The sequence below is a fragment of the Acanthochromis polyacanthus genome, chromosome 4, assembly GCF_021347895.1.
Source record: "Acanthochromis polyacanthus isolate Apoly-LR-REF ecotype Palm Island chromosome 4, KAUST_Apoly_ChrSc, whole genome shotgun sequence".
Lineage (NCBI taxonomy): Eukaryota > Metazoa > Chordata > Actinopteri > Pomacentridae > Acanthochromis > Acanthochromis polyacanthus.
In genome coordinates this window covers 36,922,487-36,942,802 of record NC_067116.1, presented here as the reverse complement: position 1 = coordinate 36,942,802, position 20,316 = coordinate 36,922,487, and the positions used below count along the sequence as shown (strand labels likewise).

The 20,316-nt window shown below is 40.0% G+C and overlaps 2 protein-coding genes and 1 long non-coding RNA gene across 12 annotated transcripts in view; 1 reads left to right on the top strand and 2 right to left on the bottom strand.

The window, feature by feature from the left end:
* LOC110964951 (cytochrome P450 2J2-like) overlaps positions 1-20,316 on the top strand; it is a 228,538-nt gene that overhangs the window by 194,797 nt on the left and 13,425 nt on the right. The window lies entirely within an intron of this gene.
* LOC110972462 (cytochrome P450 2J4-like) overlaps positions 1-20,316 on the bottom strand; it is a 70,836-nt gene that overhangs the window by 40,422 nt on the left and 10,098 nt on the right. For 2 of the 10 annotated variants that reach the window (XM_051947131.1, XM_051947128.1), the window contains exons 6-8: positions 14,559-14,697; positions 14,185-14,372; positions 13,088-13,229 (exon numbers count right to left, since the gene is read on the bottom strand). The exons of 2 other annotated variants lie outside the window; for them this stretch is intronic. In XM_051947131.1, coding sequence (XP_051803091.1) covers positions 13,088-13,229; positions 14,185-14,372; positions 14,559-14,697 — 469 coding nt within the window. Of the gene's footprint in view, positions 1-11,995; positions 12,187-13,087; positions 13,230-14,184; positions 14,373-14,558; positions 14,698-20,316 lie in introns of those variants that run through there. 6 more of the 10 variants (XM_051947132.1, XM_051947124.1, XM_051947134.1 and 3 more) reach the window with 5 other exon arrangements.
* LOC127533617 (uncharacterized) lies at positions 832-1,900 on the bottom strand. The gene is made up of 2 exons (XR_007941378.1): positions 1,776-1,900; positions 832-1,638 (listed from the first exon to the last, which is right to left on the bottom strand). It is a non-coding gene; the product is annotated as an uncharacterized LOC127533617 (long non-coding RNA).

The following is a 20,316-nucleotide window of genomic DNA, read 5'->3' as shown; positions in this document are numbered from 1 at the left end:
GAGTTGCAATTGTTGCCACTTTGCAAGGCAACACAACAAATGTATTTGACCATTTAAATCAACACTACCAGCTGCAGGAGGTGACACACAAGATAAACAATCAATCCAATCATTCAGGATTTATTTGTCTCCTTTCCAAATAGAGTTACTCCAGTCAACTGGAGAAAATTTCCTAATTCCTTCAGGTCACACTATAAACGGCAGAAAAGTTAAAATATGCATCAGTCAGAAAGTTGTTTTTCCCAAGTATCATGCAGAATTATTATATGGTCAAAATAAAATAGTCAAGATAAGATCCTTCCTGCCAGAATTTGAACCCTTCAATGAACCCAATCATAGCTGCTTGCATTTATGTAACGGCCAAATATACAGATAAGTGCTGCAAATAACAACTGTATTCATTACTGATTGATCAGCTGTTATACTTTCAGGTTGTTTGATTTGCCAATAAAATGGCACAAATTAATTGGAAAAATATGACCTTTCGACGTTTTTGTTTTATTTGCCTCCACAGCCAATGGAGATTAAATTTACCTTTCAATGTTTACATTTTAATGCAGCAAATTTGTTAATTCATGTTAAGTCAACTGTATTAATTACTGATTGATCAGCTGGTTATATTATTTAGACTGGTTGTTTGATTTGCCAATAAAATGGCACAAATTAATTGGAAAATATGACCTTTCGACGTTTCTTGTTTTGTTTGCCTCCAAAACCGAAGGAGATTAAATTCACAGTTTAACCTTTACATTTTTAATGCATTAAAATTAAAACAACATTTCTTCAATATTTATTTTTCTAAAATGCAGAAAGTAATTTATAATTCAATAATTTTCAAGGTCAAGGTGTCTTTATTGGTCTCCCTTGGGAGAAGAGGGATCTGCTGCACAGACAACACATAGGCTTACCACTCACACAATGAAATAACAGCCAGATAAAAATAAACATCTTGGGAAAATAACATCCAGAACAAAAAATAAATAAAAATAAAAGTACAATACATTATCACGGTTGGTTAAAAACAAACAAAAGTGCATTGTGCAAACTCAGCATTATGTATATAATTAAAACCAGGTGTATTACAGTTAAAATGGCATCACTTGCACTCCAGTTCATTTTCTATGCAAACTGATATTGATCCAGATGTGGCTCCACCTCCATATGAAGCTCCTGCATAACAGTTTTCTCCAGTGATTTCATAACATTGGAGGCAGCTTGGTGACTCCTCGGGTGCGTTGCCTCACTCCGCCCCTCTTCCCACGCTTCCTGAGCCTCCCGCCTCGGCGACGACTCGGTCGGCAGCGTCGCAGCAACTTCCCAGCACGTCGTCCAACAGGCCTGGCGGTGGCAGAATTCCGTGGTCCAGTAAACCCAACAGTTCAGTTCGGCTGTACACTCGCCCCCCGGAGCAGACAGTCCCGTTGTCGAAGCAGTGAGCTATCCGGCTTGACAGCACGAGACATGCCACTGCTAGCAGGTGCGGCTCCCATTCGGACCTCCACACAGTTCAAAGCACGAACTTTATCCACTGCGCATTTAGTTCACCGCTGACAAGCGGTAAGCAGGACGAAAAACACAAACAGAACACACACCATGCAGCAGACACCCTCCTCCATGTCTCCAGCACAGCAGCGCCAACTTCCGCGGAAGGAAGGATATTTTTGGGGAAAAATAACAGGTTACATCAGTTTGTTTGATGTTTCTGAAGCCTCAGACTCTTTCTTTTCTGATAGCATTACTATTATTATTATTCTTATTACCATATAGATTCATACCTCTGTGAACTGCAGATGAAGTCTTGCAGGTTGGATGCGATGCAGATCACCAATAAAAGGCAGAGCCCACGGTCCAGGAGGGAAGTTGTTCGGCACTCTGTTCTTCCAAACATCAGCCAGCAGCAGAAAAACACAGAAAAATATTAATAAACTTCTGCCATCTACCCACTCCAAGCCGAGAACACTGAGTATTGCCTCCATTTCTTCGTTTGAACTCTGCTATGTGTAAATAAAAACTCGTTCCTTTTAAGTTGTTCAGTGAAATGAACTGACTCCTCCCAGTCTCTCTTAATCTGCCCATTCTGTTATACATACTGAAGTGACTTCACCTCACCTTTGTTCTTGCATGCAGACAAATAGCCTACTGTCATCAAAATAAAAAACACACTGAAAAAATTCCCCCAATTCCTTACCACGCAGTCTAAATCCTCAGTAACACTTGAAATTCTCATTGTGGTCGGCTGCTAGGGGGGGAAATGTTGTTGTGTCCTGTAGCAATTTTTTTTTGGGCAATTTCCGCCCGAAATTTCTACTGAGATTTACAGAAAGTAAATTGAATGCTGTTCTTGAACTGTTTGGAGTACATGCATGGTTGGGGTCTCATTTGAAAGCTGACAACCTGAATTTTCACCCAGTGCAGTCAGAATTACTCTAGGTGCTACTGGCACAGAGTATTTCATGTTGGCACACACTGAATTAGGATGAATTTTTTTCTCGCCTACATTTTTTCCCTAATAAAACACCTGAAAATCAGTGTGGCAGCACTGTAAGAGCTTGAAAACACAATATTGCAAAAGCCTGGGGTCTTACATAGTTCAGGTCAAAATTTCAGAGCAATACTACAAGAAATGAGTGTTTCACACATGTATTTGTACTGATATGCTCCGCCCCTGTCAATGTTGGATACACTCTTTATACACTGTGCACACTCTTTACAGAATGGTATAAATTCATTTTCACTTCATTTTCACATTATTTTCATTCCAAAAACTCATAAAGAACTCAAAAAATCACTTCAGATAGGCTTCAGTGTCGATCACACAAACAGATTGAGAGGAATACAGAGAAACAGCAGGTGGAGCCCGGAGCTCACGAATGAAATATCATATAAACCCGCTGGCAGAGGCGGGATTTATATTCAAGCCATTCAGCAAGCTCATTGGCTACCAGGCCTGTCAATCTAACGTTTCCTCCGGCGTGATTTGCTGAGAAACAAGTCAATCAAGTGATGTAATCGATATCTGTCAGACTCGGCCATGGTTGGCTATATCGCCGAAGTAGGCGGAAACGAGTCACCTGATTGGTTGAAGTCCGGTTTGAAGCGGTCGAGAAGCGTTCAGTATCCATTTTGAATCGCGAACAAAGGAAATAGGACCCGTGTATGATAAAGTTATAATAGAAAGATGCAGTGAATATGAAACGCACAGCGCCACCACGCGCCGCGTGCACGCGCATGGAGCCGATCGTTTTCTGGATTTTTTACCTATTTCGAGACATGTTTTGGCCAAAGTATTATACTGGATTGTTTCCTCTGGATGGCTAAGCTTGGGTTCTGGCCAGTTTTTGTGGGTTATCTTCTTTTATGACCAGAAACGAGCGTCCAAACTGCGTCGACAGGTGAGCTGTGCACGTTTACATGACTTGTTGTTTGTTGGATAAATGTGTTTATATTACCCGCTGTGGTAATCACATCTGAAAGTGGTTTATACCGGCGGATTCATGAGAATCTCAGCTTTCTATGTGTGTATAGTGTTTGTATAATCGTGTTTGCAGTGTCCTTCTATTTTTAAAAAAGCGTATACCGATAAAAAAACGGCCCGCCCGCGGGCCGCCGGACTTTAACATCGATAGTGGAAATGAAGGATCAAAGTCCCCGATACCATCAGTCACTATAAATAAATAAATGACTTGTGTGTACAGGATATTTGCTGATCTAACACACACACACATGCACCTTAAAAAATGTTTTAGTTTTTGCGATGCACATTCCTAAAACTGTTGTGATCCCTGCTCTAGCCCTATTCTTCTCCTTGTCTCTCCTTCTTCCTGTCTTTGTCATCTGTCGCTCTTGCATTTCTTTCACTCATTCTGTCATCTCTCTCCCTGTTGTCTCTCTCTCCTTGTCTTGTCCCTCTGGCTCCCTCTGTTTGCATCTGTCAGTCTCTCTTGTTTCACTCACCTGCCTGCACCTTGCTGATTACAGTAATGCTCATCAGCTGCAATAATTAGTTCACTCCTTTCACATGTCTGTGAGTACCCCTCCTTAGTTTAGTTTTGTTAATCCAGTTTAGTATTGGTTGACTTCCGTTTTTTGTATTCGTAGTGTTTGTTTGTAGGGTGTTGAGTAGTTTGGTTTAGTTTTGTTCCCCTAGTCCAGCTCTCCATCTACATACTAGTTTAGTTATCTTGTTAAATAAACTCTTTCCTTTATTCACCTGTCTGCCAGTCTCTTTGTGTCTGTGCGTGGGTTCTCCAGCTTCCCCTGTAGCAAAAACATTTTACAGCTAAAAGTAAAATTTTGAACTGCAGTGCCTGTGGGTCAATTCAAAACCATGATTACAAACTACCCTGTTCCTGAATGTAACTGCTTCAGAACGTGATCTGATGTGAATCATCTCCTGACCTTGTTCACTATGTTTTGATTGTTCTCTCAACATCATTAAAAATAAGGGCATGGCATCAATAATTCCTGTAAAAAGCACTGACTGAATGAACGATCCCACAGCCTACATCTGGTCAGACAGGACTCTTCCTAAATCTCTGCTAATGCAAAAGTAAACAACGAGGTGGAGCTTGAGTGGAGGTGAGGCACGTCAAATTTCTGGGCCACGGACTGTCCTATGATGGCACCCATCTTTCACTCAATGAGGCCTCACCCTTAGTTATGCATGACTTTAAGCCTTTATGCAACTTAAATGGGTGAGGGTTTTTTTTTAAATTCACTAATTAGCAGAGTGAGAACAGGTGAAGTGTTTGGGAGCCGGTGAGGTGGGTATGGCAGGCAGGAGGCTGAGAACAGGGACAGAAACTGAAGACTTCTGGTGAGTGAAAGAAGTAGCCTAGCAGCGCTAGACCCAGCTCTGAAGACGCAAGGGTCTAGGAACTCTCGACAGGGAGGGAGGCGGGCTAAAAGGTTGTCTTTCAAATCACTCTGCAGCAATTGGGTAGGTATACAACCAATCAGCGCAACGAATAGGCTGACGGAGTTCCTAGAGCACCGGGAATCAGAGGATGCGGTAGTTCGGTGAAGCCTTATTTATACAGTCAATGGGTGAAGCTCAAGTATATTACAGACATGTTAACAGAAAGATTATTCAGAGTCGGTGCTAATGGAGCTCAACGACTGTTGTCGTTTTTGTTGTTGACCCTGGAATTAAATTCGTTGCCGTGGGTTGTCTAGCGCGGCTAGGCTATGAAAGAAGTAAAACAGGGCACAACAAGACTGTATCAATGATTTAAAAATTTATTGGAAAAACTAAAAATATGACATTATTGTTAATTACTCAATTACTTTATTGTCCCACCATTTGATTCTAGAAGACAAGCTCACGTAATGTCATAATGTGAAAATAAATGTGCTGCATACATTTTCATCAACATCCAGCTGAATATGTGTGTATTGATACTCAGTCATCCAGGTCATGGTAATCCTAAGAGCTTAAAAGAAACTGGACCTCTGTTTTTGGTTCTTGAAGACATTGCATTGCTCTTTCAAGAAGTTTCTTAAGTTCTAACGGACTATCAAGCTGGTTTACAGAACCCTGTTTGATCATCTTGTGTCCTTAAGTAAACATTATCTTCTCACTGGCTCAGATTCAGATATATTTTATTCATGCACAGAGAAAGATAAATATATTCTACCAAAGCAATTTGCAGCAGATGTACATGAAAGGGAACCCCACGGAAGCAAAAGTGCTCCTCTCAAGGTGAATACAGGGCTGTGATTTCTGGTAAGAACTGAAATGTTCACAAGACCTTTGAATACAGAAAATTACTTTAAAATATAATGGTTTATTAAATAGGACCATTGGCTGAAAATCTTTTCAATTTGTGTTAGATTTACACTACAGAAAAGAAAAAATATACATGTACTAATATAGAGTGCTTAAATTGATCAGACCACCACCCAATGTAAGGTGTTTGCCACCACCGCACTAAATGAACAGTATTGCTGCTTACCAAAATATTTTTTGTTTCTCGAATGGTTTATCCACCAGTGTGTGCAAGCTCTTTAATCAAAAGGATATCTTTAATGCTAAAATATACCTAGTGTTGTCATTATTGTTATTTTTTGATTGAGATGCGCTTGCATTCCTGAACAGAAATTTTTTTTTTTCGTGGTTGTGTGTTATTCTTGATTAATTTTGTACTTCTCAGAGATTTCCAGTGTGCTGGCTCAAATTTGGGTCTAAAAAAGTGAATTCAGTTTGAAATTCCTCACTTCTGTCTGAAATGGTGATACGTACGGAAGTAACTGAACCAGAAAGAGTCTGAATAAATGCACTTCATGATGCTGAATGGTTTGAGACAAACAGGACAAGACATAAAGCGTTCTCCAAGGATGATCAAGTATGCCTTGAACTCATGTTTTAGAAACTTATACTTACAAAATGTGCCAAGGAAGATGTGCCAAGATGTCAGAAACCTCAAGATTTGAAGTAGTAGAGACAGAAGGAAGACCACTGTTGAGCGATTAATGCATCCAGATCAGAATTTGAGAAAGTCATTGTCAGGTTCACTACTGTGGGCTCCAGATAGCGCTCTCCCCTCCCCCTGCCTTTTCTGTTTCTCCTACACACGTGGACAAAATTGTTGGTACCCCTCAGTTAAAGAAGGAAAAACCCACAATTCTCACTGAAATCACTTGAAACTCACAAAAGTAACAATAAATAAAAATTTATTGAAAATTAAATAATCAAAAACAGCCATTACTTTTGAATTGTTGATTAACATAATTATTTAAAAAAACAAACTAATGAAACAGGCCTGGACAAAAATGATGGTACCTCTATAAAAGATTGAAAACTATTTGACCAGAGTGACATGATTAACTCAGGTGTGTCATTTAATTGACATCACAGGTGTTTCCAAACTCATAATCAGTCAGTCTGCCTATTTAAAGGGAGACAAGTAGTCACCCTGCTGTTTGGTGAAAAGGTGTGTACCACACTGAACATGGACAACAGAAAGCGAAGGAGAGAATTGTCCCAGGACATCCGAAAAAAAATTATAGACAAACATCTTAAAGGTAAAGGCTATAAGACCATCTCTAAACAGCTTGAAGTTCCTGTGACAACAGTGGCTCATATTATTCAGAAGTTCAAGACCCACGGGACAGTAGCCAACCTCCCTGGACGTGGCCGCAAGAGGAAAATTGATGACAAATTGAAGAGACGGATCGTTGGAATTGTATCCAAAGAGCCCAGAGCAACCTCCAAAGAAATTAAAGGTGAACTCCAAGGCCAAGGTACATCAGTGTCAGATCGCACCATTCGTCGTTGTTTGAGCCAAAGTGGACTTCATGGGAGACGACCAAGGAGGACACCACTGCTGAAAAAAACTCATAAAAAAGCCAGACTGGAATTTGCAAAAATGCATGTTGACAAGCCACAAAGCTTCTGGGAGAATGTCCTTTGGACAGATGAGACCAAACTGGAGCTTTTTGGTAAGGCACATCAACTCTATGTTCATAGACTCAAAAACCAAGCATACGAAGAAAAGAACAGTGTCCCTACGGTGAAACATGGAGGAGGCTCAGTAATGTTTTGGGGCTGCTTTGCTGCATCTGGCACAGGGTGTCTTGAAAGTGTGCAAGGTACGATGAAATCTGAAGACTATCAAGGCATTCTGGAGAGAAATGTGCTGCCTAGTGTCAGAAAGCTTGGTCTCAGTCGCAGGTCATGGGTCTTCCAACAGGACAACAATCCAAAACACACAGCCAAAAACACCCAAGAATGGCTGAGAGAAAAGCGTTGGACTATTCTAAAGTGGCCTTCTATGAGCCCAGATCTGAATCCCATTGAACATATGTGGAAGGAGCTGAAACATGCCATTTGGAGAAGACACCCATCAAACCTGAGACAAATGGAGCTGTTTGCTCATGAGGAGTGGGCCAAAATACCTGTTGACAGCTGCAGAACGCTCATTGACAAATACAGAAATCGTTTAATTGCAGTGATTGCCTCAAAAGGTTGTGCAACAAAATATTAAGTTATGGGTACCATCATTTTTGTCCAGCCCTATTTCATTAGTTTGTTTTTTTAAATAATTATGTTAATCAACAATTCAAAAGTGATGGCTGATTTTGATTATTTAATTTTCAATAAATTTTTATTTATTGTTACTTTTGTGAGTTTCAAGTGATTTCAGTGAGAATTGTGGGTTTTTCCTTCTTTAACTGAGGGGTACCAACAATTTTGTCCACGTGTGTAGGTGTGCTTGGCCCAGAGGCTGCAGCAGCAGGTGATTCTAATCAGCAGAAGCATGAGCAGGTGGAACCTGGCCAATCAGACTCACCTCTGCTGCAATAAAGACAGACTCCACTCACTATTCGTTGCCAGACTGTGAACGATCAGCAGATCTATGCATCTTTCAATCCAGCCTCTGGTTCCCAAAACTTCTGGTAATTTGTGTTTTGCTTCCATCCAGTCTGAATTGCCACCTGCTTGTGTTCAGCCTGTTCTTCGTCTTCCTGGATCACCTGTTTTCCTGGCAGTTGCTGGCTCTCTTGCACATCGCCAACCAGCCACCGCTCCTTGTCCACCTACCCTTCTGGATATCACTCACCTGGTCCATTACTCCCCCTCTACCTCCTTCCCTTACATCTCACCCCCAAGCCTGTTGCAGCAGCCTCCAACAACCGTGATTCTCACCACTTGATGCACATCATGTCCTCTTCAGCTGAACCAGCTTGTGTCATTTTGGAAAGAAGACTCTCTGGTTTTCCTGACCCCATTCCCCTCCGTATTACTCAGCCAAGTCCCAGTCCGAGCATTCTAGACTAGTGTGACCTTCAAGTTGTTATTTCTGATCCTCAAGTGTGTTTATTCCGAGTTGAAGAGGAGACTGAAAGTGGCAAAGATGGAATACAAAAATAAGATATAGAGCAATTTTCAACACAGTAACATCCGTGATGTGTGGAGAGGAATCAATACCATCTCTGGACACAACAATAAAAAGAGGAGGGAGCCAATAGTGGGTGATGTAGAAAGAGCTGATGAACTCAACTTGTTCTTTAACAGATTTGACACTGTGGACACACCTACTTCCACTGCTACTCCTCCTTCTTCTCCTCAGCATATGGAAATCCCCACTATAGCTCCTCCTTCTTCTCCTCCGTCTCCTACACGTCTCCACAGCTGCAGCCACTTCCGTTCCAGCATCTGTATCTGTCTCTGTCACAGAGACAGGGGTGATGTTGGAGTTTCAGAGACTTTGCTCTGGGAAGGCAGCTGGCCCAGATGGTGTATGTCCAAGGCTGCTTAAAGACTGTGCTGCACAACTGTGTCAACCTCTCCACAGGATCTTCAACCTGAGTCTACAGCTGGGGCGGGTGCCTGCTCTATGGAAAACATCCTGTATTGTACCAGTACCAAAAATCAAATGTCCGGCTGAACTAAATAACTACAGACCTATTGCTCTGACCTCACACATCATGAAAACTCTGGAGCGGCTGGTTTTACGTCTCCTGAGGCTTGAGGTCAAAGACAAACTCGATTCCTTGCAGTTTGCATACAAAGAACACATTGGAGTGGATGATGCCATCCTCTTCATGCTTCACCGTGCCCTGTCTCATCTGGAGGAACCTGGAGTTTATGTGAGAATAATGTTCTTTGATTTTTCAAATGCAGTCAACTCCATCCAACCCACTATCCTCAAAGACAAGCTCACAGAGATGGGAGTGGATCCTTCCTGTGTTTCATGGATTACAAATTACCTGACAAGAAGGCTGCAGTTTGTCAGGCTGGGGAACTGTGTTTCTGGGACATTAATGAGTAGTACTGGGGCTCCACAAGGAACAGTCCTGGCTCCATTCCTGTTCACTCTGTATACATCTGACTTCAAATACAGCACTGAGTCCTGCCACATTCAGAAATACTCTGATGACACTGCTATCATGGCATGTATCAGAAATGGACATGAAGCTGAATACAGAGATCTGATGAGTGTCTTCAGTGACTGGAGTCACAAAAACTGCCAGCTACTCAACGCCTCAAAGACAAAGGAAATGATCATCGATTTCCACAGATCCAAACCCCCTCTTCAGCCAGTGAACACTTGTGGCGTGGACGTCGAGATGGTGACATCATATAAATATTTAGGTGTCCACCTTGATAATAAGTTGGACTGGTCTACAAACGTAGACTTCATCTACAAAAAGGGCCAGAGCCGACTTTATTGCCTCAGAAGACTTTGATCACTAGACATCTGCAGTAAGATGCTGCAGATGTTTTGTCAGTCTGTGGTAGCAAGTGTCCTGTTTTATGCTGCAGTCTGCTGGGGAGGCAGTATAAAACAGAAGGATGCAAGGCGTCTGAACAAACTGATTAAAAAAGCTGGCTCTGTGGTTGGAATCAGATTGAACACATTGGAGGATGAGGTGGAAAGACGGGCACTGAGCAAGATGGAGGCCATTCTGACAAACATGGATCATCCACTTCACATCTGCCTCAATGAACAACGAAACATTAGTGGACGGCTCCTATCCCTGCGCTGCAAGACCGAAAGATTGAGGAAATCTGTCTTGCCATCAGCAGTCAGGCTATTCAATTCAAAATTAAACAGATAAGAACCCTGACAACTGAATTTCCCTTCGGGGATGAATAAAGTGATTCTGATTCTGATTATGTTCTCTTGGTATCTTGTCTTATTGTAACATTCTCAGATTAGTGTAGTTTTTGTAACTCGAGTGTTTATATTGCTTCCAGGTTAGTATTGATTCATTGTTAATACTTGATTCTGTGATTCGAGTATTTCTAGTGAGTGTTGTCACTCTTCTGAGCCTGTCGTTACTATTAGTATTACTTGCCTGCCTAGGTATTACCTTCCGTGGGTTAGTTTGTTTTAGTGTTTTTCATTGTATCCATATTTCCCCGCCAGCCCTCCAGGGGCTCTCCTGAGTTAGTCTGTATCCATAGAATCCGTTCCTGTAAATGAGTGTAGTTTTCCGTTTGACATGTGTAATCCTATATTCCTTTTCTATTCTGCTAATTAAAGCCTTTCTTTTACACAACCCCTTCTCAATCTCGTTTCCTGTGCCTGAACCTCAAGTAAACTATTACAGTCTCCAGAATGACCACATGCACACGATTGAAGGAACAAGGCTTAAAGGGAAGAACAGCAGCGAAGAAGTCAAGATTGAGAGCTATAAACATCCAAAAATCCCTCAAATTTGCCAGGGAGGACAAACACTGAACTGGACATGACTGGAAGAAGATACTCTGGACACACAAATCCATGTTTGGAGTCTTCAGTCAGCACCGTCGTGTTTGTGGAAGCAAAAAATGCTGGAGAATATTTTAATGCATTGCACCCACAGTAGAAAAAACACTGGAGATATCATTATGGTACAAGGTTCCATTTGTAGAAATGGCATGGACAAATTAGTTAAAATCCCTGGTATCATAAACAAGAAGGTCCAGCACAACATCTTGGTGCGTCATGGAATCCTACCTGATTGGTCGTGGGTTCATATACCAAGAAAACAATCACTTCAAGCATACTTCAGAGCTGTGCAGAGGCTAGTTGAGCAAATAAAAAAAGGAATTAGTAGTACTGGAACTGATGGACTGGCCAAGTCATAGTCTAGACTTGGCTCTTATTGAACAGATCTTGGATTTGTTGAATTCCAAAACAGATTGCACAAAGGTTTCATCTGAAGCAAGTCTCTGGGAAGAGCAAGAAACTATTTGGAACTCAACAACAAAAAAGACCGAAAAGTCCATAAAAACAATGTCAACAGGAATGCAAGCTGTTATCAGGGAAAAAGGAGGTCATACTAAATGTTGAGATTTTTTGGTTAAATGTGACTAAGAACTATTTATTTGTTCCAGTTTGTTATTTGCCTAATAAATAATACAATTTTTAGTTTGAAACAATATTTTGACAGATTTCTAAAATATTTGTGTTTTCTCGTTTTTATGATTCTAATAAATTCGTTCAGCAATGTTTATCACATTCTTGAAGCAAAACAAGATCAAGGTAGTGGCACACAGTGTTTCATTGTGTGTTGTGGTTTATCTTGGTGTGGCACAGAGGCGGTAAGGTTTGGGAGCGTGAGTAGCTCCCAGGATAAACTCCAGACTGGGCTTCTCTCCAGCAGGCGCAGAGAATGAAAACCTCTGAAGGAGGGAGGTGAAAAAGAGGAATAACTCCATCTTGGCCAGAGTTTCACCAAGACAAACCCGCTTTCCTGAGAACACAAAATACAGCAGATGAGTTCCATTCACTCATTTTATAAGATATTCACTTTAATCACATTTTATTACTGCAGCTCAGGAACAAAGTCAGAATAATGTACAGACACTGATCCCTTCCTTAAATTATGAACCAAATCATTTAGATCATGTTATGATAAATGGTAGAAACCCAAAATTTATAGATTTTGGTAGAAGTCTCTTCAGGGCCGTAGGTGGAAACTGAATGTAATCCACTGAAAACAATGATGGTGATTTTACCTTCTTTGTCTTGTTTTCCATTCATTCATTTCCCTGCATCCTGTGTGTCATGGTGCATAAGCTGCCCATGATGATAGTTCACAACATTTACAGGTTAGATCAGGGTCTATAGTGACCATTCAGCAAGATACAGATGTTGGAGTCACTTAAACTGGATATAAACACATTCCAGCCTTAAACTGTCTTTAGTGTTTGTTTGTGGGTGTGACCCTTATCAAACACTAACCAGGACCTGTGATTACCAAGGAACTGTTAAACCTCCTTCGATCAACAACCAAATACAAGTGGAAAACTCAGAGTATGATCTTAGACATGAAAAGAGAAGTGATATCTAAATCTAGTTTGTTGTTTGTCTTCTACAAAAGAGTTTCTCTGCAAAGCCAGTTGTATATGTAACTAACACTGAACAGAGTTTAAATGGCAATGTAAGTTCAATAAAACACAGTAAAAGGGAAAGGTTCAACACATGCACATCCAGTTGAAACAGATACAAATGTACATCAGAGACTCCAAGTGAGTGGTTACTAATAAAAACAACTGATGCCACACAATGACATGTTTTATCTTTCTGTCATTTGGCCTTTTAATAGCTCTTGGCTAAAGCTGCATGTTACAGGACTATAACTACTGACTCACCTGCAGAAAAAGGAAGGAAGGCCTCTCTCTTCCTGAATTTCCCATCCTGGTCCAGAAAGTGCTGAGGGTTGAAGGAGTGTGGAGTTTCCCACATCGACTCATCGTGCAGGACCGAGTTCAGTGTAGCCATTAACATGGTGCCCTGAACAAAAAACTGGTCAGTTAACCTGCATTTTGAAAAATATTCTAAACATCATAGTTTGTCATACAAACAAAAATAAAGTAAGCATTTTGATCCACATTGGATTAAAAGTTGAGCTCATTCTCGACCTTTGAAAGAGTTGACAAAATAACTATGCTTTCTGAAAATACCTGATTTAATTGTGCAATAGCGACTTTACAGAAATGTTGTTATTTGGGTAAATTCTAAAGTGATCAGTGTCAGTACGTCGCCAATGCATTTCTCGATAAACCACATTAATTTGTAAATTATGTATTTGCTCGACACTATAAACATGAAAACATTCAATACACTAACACACTAAACCCTGCTGCTTTCCCACACAAGTCCGACTTCAAATGTTGAGCTCCACTGAATCAGTACAAACATTGTGTGTTACATTTTGTTTTTTCTGTGACTGTAGCTGTGATGTTACACAAAATGACAAGATTGCCAAAATTAATGTGAATATGGGTAAGTGGGAATTCTGAGAAATAACTTTGAAGACAGTGAGGAACTACTCAGTAGATGCTTCACTTTACAGAAAAGGACACATTAGCAGCAGGTAATAATGCAATAATGAGGAATAAATGGAGGTCTGCAGAGTAACGACTATGATGCTTCATTTTGCTTCAGTGAACAGAAGAATAATAACCAATGTTGGATTAATCAGTAAAGACAGACTTTCCTGTTTTGTGCTTCTCAGTATTTGAAAGATTCACTTGATATAGCGATTATTATAAAATAATTTTAAGTTAATCTACCTAATGACTCACTAATACAGAATTTCCCAGTTGGTTCTTCAGTAACTTAGAATGAACTTATATTACAGAGTTGAGCGACCCATATCGATTAGATCATTCCTGATGCATTTCTCACTCATTACTTGGTAATTAATCTCATTTTCGTGTTTAAGTGTTACCTGTGGATTGTGTACCTTTGGGATTGTGTACTTATCCAGTGTGGTGTCCCTGCTTGCCATGCGGATGATATTAAGTGGGAGGACGTTGCCCATTCTCTGTATTTCATGGATGACTGCATCAGTATAGGGCATGTTTTCTCTGTCAGTCATGGAGGGCTGTCTGGATGAACCAATCACAGCATCTATCTCAGCCTGGACTCTCTCTGCAAAAGTGACATTAAAAACAATGTCAGTCTTTGTGCTGAAAAGATGATTGAGAGGAGAAATTACACATCACACACCTTCTTTCCCAATTCAGAATTGACCAGTGATTGATCTCTCACAATATTAAATCAGAGGAAGACGCTTATAAAAGATGCAGCCATGGCAGATATGACTGAAACACTCACTCTGTATGTCAGGGTAATACATCATGTACAGCAGCCCCCAGTGTAAAGTAGTGGCAGTAGTTTCACTTCCAGCACCAAACAGATCCAGAGTGCAAATACACAAATTGCTGATATCAAAACCAGCTTCTTTGTCCTCCTTCTATCAGTGACAGAAGAGACAGAAGTGAGAATCAGCTAATAAATTTCATCTCTGAGACACAAACACAAAACAAAGACACAGAAACACTCACATCTCCCATTTCTATGAGGAAGGAGTCGATGTAGTCTCTTGGTGAGGAGGGGTCGAGGGTTTCTCTGTGTTCTTTGATCTTGATTTCTATGAAATCAATTATGTTCTGTGTCAAAGTGAATATCCTCTGATGAGGTCCTGGCAGCCATTTCATCAGCCAGGGTACCGAGTTGTAAATCTACAGAGCAGGAAGACAGTTATTAAATCATCTGACAGATGTGAAATAGTTCTGATGTTTCTGTCTAATTAACTCATCAGTGGATAGAGAAGCACTTGTCACTTTTGATACTTTACGTACTTGTTGGAGACAATAGTTGTATCGTTTTACTTAAAAGAGGATTTTAAATGAAGAACGTTTTATGTAACAGTATTTTTACAGTGTTGTATCTGTTTTATTTGAAGTGGAAGTGTTTCACAATATTGTTAATAAAATCCACATTTGACTTGTTGTATGTCTTCAGCATGAATCCTGATTTGAATAAGATTGTTGGATGCTGGTGGCTCACCTTTACAGATAAACTTCCCTGTATGTGCACGATTTCATTGAAGTAGTCGAGAGCAGTCTGGTGCTTCTGATCAGTGTACTCAAATCGATGCCCAAACACCAAACAGCAGATGATGTTGGACACAGCTTTGCTTATCAGTTTCTGGGCATTGAAAGGCTTTCCTGTAAAATAAAGAGAAAATATAGATCAGACACAGAAACTTTGTCAAAAAAGGTATAATACATGTCCTTTAAGTTATGTGCTTTTTATGGTTTTAAAGCTATACAAAGTTTGTCTCTGTAGTAAATGTTGTGTCCACATTAGTAGGTTACAGAGCAGTATCAGCTTCTATAGTAGATACAAACTCGACATATTTAGACAAGTTCTTAGAGCTGTGGAAGTCAGCCATTATCTATGCACCGCTTAATCCTCATTAGAGTCATGGGGGGACTGGAGCCTCATCAGTGGACATCCTGGACAGGTCACCAGTCTATCACAGGGCTACACATAGAGACAAACAAGTACACTCACATTCATACCTATGGACACTTTAGAGTTACCAATAAATATCAGCATGTTTTTGGACTGTGGAAGGAAGCCAGAGAACCCGGTGAGAACCCACACTGCACAAGGAGAACATGCCACCAGCTTCTAGCTGCAAGGCTAAAGTGCTAACCACTGACCACCTGACTCATTGTTTTAGTTCCAATATGGAGAATGCAGATGTTCCTTTAAATTATGGGTGCTGCCATATTTTAGTTTGTGATCTGAAATGTCATGTTGCATGCTTTTGTGTTGCAAATTTGGAGTTAAAATTAAAATCATGTCTCTGTCTTGGATAGAGAACAGTAATATATCATTGTAAAATATAGTTTTTGTGCCTTGCTGATCTGCAAAAGTCTCCGTGAGATATCGACACTCCTCCTGGATGAAAAGCTCCAGAGTCTTCTTGCCCAGACCAAAGTTTCTGAGTGTATGAAGAGCAAATCTCCTCTGCTGCTTCCATAGATGACCATTTGACATCACAATGCCTTTTGGAAACACAAAACAACATTAGATCAGAAATCATTTGATGCAGGTAGTCTCATAAAGAACACCAGTTTAGATTTTTTTTAAACAAAATACAACAAACATCACCTTGATTCCCATTTAATTTAAAAACAAGGGCACAGGCGGACGATCTACATAGTCTTCTTCTCGTTGGATCAGGGCTTCTTTCACTGATTTATAGCCATTCAAGATCACAACCCTTCCTCCAAAGAGACGAAGGCTGAAGATGTTTCCATATTTCTCTGCAAACTGAGCACAGACAGCAGATTGATGTTGTGGTGAAACACTGGGGTGACTCATGAGAGGCCAGATCCTTCTTAAATGTATTGATTTTACATCTGTATTTCCTTCTATTTGTGCACAATGGATCATATAACAATTTGTGGTGCAGCACTGAGATGACATATTGTCTGAGGAGGACAACTAGAACTATGAAGACATTTAAAAGAAAAAAACCTCTAACTCTAACTGAAGAAATGTTGTATGAATGATTTCTCTTTGGGTGGAGGTAAACTGAGTGTAGCAATGTGCTTGATTTTGTTGTTTCCAATGATGGAAAGCAGCTGAGGAGATTTACTCAAGTGTTGTACTTAAGTATAATTTTGATGTACTTGTTCCTGGTATTTACATTTTATGTTACTTTATACATCCACTCAATGAGATTTCAGACAGAAATATTGTACCTTATGCTCTGCATCTGGATTGTCTTAAAGATTTCATCAACTGATAACATAACTTTGAACAAACAATGCACTAAAATTGAGCATTTTTACATTACTGTTTTTTTACTTTGACTCCAAGACGTGAATACCATCTCCGTTGTCCTTTTCTATTTTCTGAGAAGTGAGTTAATCATTCCCTCTGCTTCCAATCGGATTTTGCCTGAACTTATTGTATAGAAGCTCTGAAATGTTTCTTTCACTGTCACAACTTTTCTTCAACATTTATTTTTTTCCAAAATGCCGAAAGTAATTTATAATTTAATCATTTCGGGAAAAATAACACATCAGTTTGTTTGATGTTTCTGAAGCCTCAGACTCTTTCTTTTCTCATAACATTACTATTATTATTATTCCTATTACCATTTAGATTCATACCTCTGTGAACTGCAGATGAAGTCTTGCAGGTTGGATGTGATGCAGATCACCAATGAAAGGCAGAGCCCACGGTCCAGGAGGGAAGTTTTTCGGCACTCTGTTCTTCAAAACATCAGCCAGCAGCAGAAAAACACAGAAAAATATTAATAAGCTTCTGCCATCTACCCACTCCAAGCCGAGAACACTGAGTATTGCCTCCATTTCTTTGTTTGAACTCTGCTATGTGTAAATGGAAACTCGTTCCTTTTAAGTTGTTCAGTGAAATGAACTGACTCCTCCCAGTCTCTCTTAATCTGCCCATTCTGTTATACATACTGAAGTGACCTCACCTCACCTTTGTTCTTGCATGCAGACAGACAAATACTGTCATTAAAATGAATAATAAATTGAAAAAAATTCCCAGAGTTGCCTTTCTACACAGTCTGAATCCTCAGTAACACTTGAAATTCTCATTGTGGTAGGCTGCTTGGGTGGAAAATGTTGTTGTGTCCTGTAGCAAAAAGAATTTTAAAACATAGATCATGGAAATGAAGGACCAAGGTGCCTGATATTAGCAGTCATTGGCAAGCTTAAACCATAAATAAATGAATGACTTGTGTGTACAGGATAAATGCTGATCTAACACACACACATGCACGTAAAAAAATGTTGTTTTAGTTTTTGTGCTGCACATTCATAGAACATTTTACAACTAAAACTAAAACTTTGAACAGCAGTGCCTGTGGGTCAGTTCAAAACCATGATTACAAACTACCCTGTTCCTGAATGTAACTGCTTTAGAATGTGATCTGATGTGAATCATCCCCTGACCCTGTTCATTCTGTTTTGATTGTACTCTCAACATCATTAAAAATAAGGACATGGCATCAATAATTCCTGTAAAAAGCACTGACTGAATGAACAATCCTGCAGCCTACATCTGGTTGGACACAACTCCTCCTAAACCTCAGCTAATACAAAAGCAAACAATGAGGTGGAGCATGAGTACAGTTGAGGCACGTCATGCAAACTTTTCTGAGTCTTGGACCGTCTTGTGACGGCACCCACCTTTCACTCAATGAGGCCTCACCCTTAGTTATGTATGATTTTGAGCAGTTATGCAAACTAAATTGTTGATTTTAAAAAAAAAAAATCACCCCATGTACAGTTGTCAGGAACAAGGGAATTAGCAGTAGAGACTGAACCTGTTACTTGTAGTAGGTTGTTTTCATGTTTATTTCTGCTGTAAGGTCGGACATTTTAACATGGGGGTCAATGGGGACTGACTTGCATTTGAGGCCAGCATCAAGTGGTCATTGAAGGAACTGCAGCTTTTGGTTCTTCCGCATACTGGTTTCATTTTTCAGGCAGCACTGGAGGTTGCTGCTTGCAAAGAACGCAGTCTGGAAACTGAACGCTGGAATGCTGGAGGTCATATACAGAGGTACTGATGAGCAGAGTGACAACAGGTGAAGTGTTTGGGAGCAGGTGAGGTGGGTATAGCAGGAAGGAGGCTGACAACAGGGACAGAAACTGAAGACTTCTGGTGAGTGAAAGAAGTAAAACAGGACACAACAAGACTGAATGAATAATTTATTGAAAAAACTAAAACTGTGACATTATTGCTAATTACTGAATTCCTTCAGTGCTGCACCTTTGATTCTAGAAGACAAGCTGGAGTAATGTCATTATGTGAAAATAAATGTGCTGCATACATCTTCATAAACATCCAGCTGCTACACAATCTGTATTTGAATATGTGTGTATTGATACTCAGTCATCCAGGTCATGGTAATCCTCAGAGCTTTAAAGAAACTGGACAACTCCCTTTTTGGTTCTTGAAGACATTTCATTGCTCATCCAAGAAGTTCATTAAGTTCTAACTGAGCTGGTTTATAGAACCCTGTTTGATCATCATGAGTCCTTAAATAAACATTATCTTCTCACTGACTCCTCTCAATGTGAATACAGGGCTGTGATTTCTGGTAAAAAGTAAAATATTCACGGGATTTTATGAGATATTTGAATACAGGAGATTACTTTTAAAAAATATATAATGGTTTATTAAAGGGGACCATTGGCTGAAAATCTTTTCAGTTTGTGCTACATACATACATACAGCGCTCTCCATAATTATTGTCAGCCCCGGTTAAGATGTGTTATTTAGCTTCTAATAAATTCAGTTTTTTTTTAACCCATAAGAACCCACGGTGACACCAGTGTAACAAGCACTTTGAGTGCCCCAGCCTCTTCCTTGTAAATTTTTATGTCTGACCTTAACTCATTAAGTCCTTTAAGGAAAATTGGGTCTGGGTTCTTTTGGGTTAAACTAAATAATACAGGACCACAGTGAAATAAAAGAGGAAAATCCATCCTTTAATTCAAGGTCATTTATTCAGTTGGGGAAAAAAATCACACATTAAGAAATAATTCTTTTACATTAAATCATGTGTGCCACAATTATTAGCGCCGCCGATGTTAATACTTTGTACAACCCCCTTTTGCCAACAAAACAGTACCTAATCTTCTCCTATAATACATTTTTCTACAATTTTCAATGTGAGAGTATGCCTCTGGGCTGCACAGTGGTGAGCACTTTCACCTTACAGTGAGAAGATCCCTGGTTCGTGTCCCGGCTTTCCTGAGATCTTTCTGCATGGAGTTTGCATGTTCTCCCTGCGCATGCATGGGTTTTCTCTGGGTAGTCCGGATCCCTCCCACAGTCCAAAACAAAAATATGCTGAGGTTGATTGATTACTCTAAATTGCATACATACATACATACATACATACATATATTCATTCATTCATTCATTCATTCAGACCACCACCCAGTGTTAGGTGTTTGCCACCGCTGTCCAAAATTAACAGAATTGCTGATTCCCAAAATGTTTTCTATGTTTCTTAATGGTTAATATT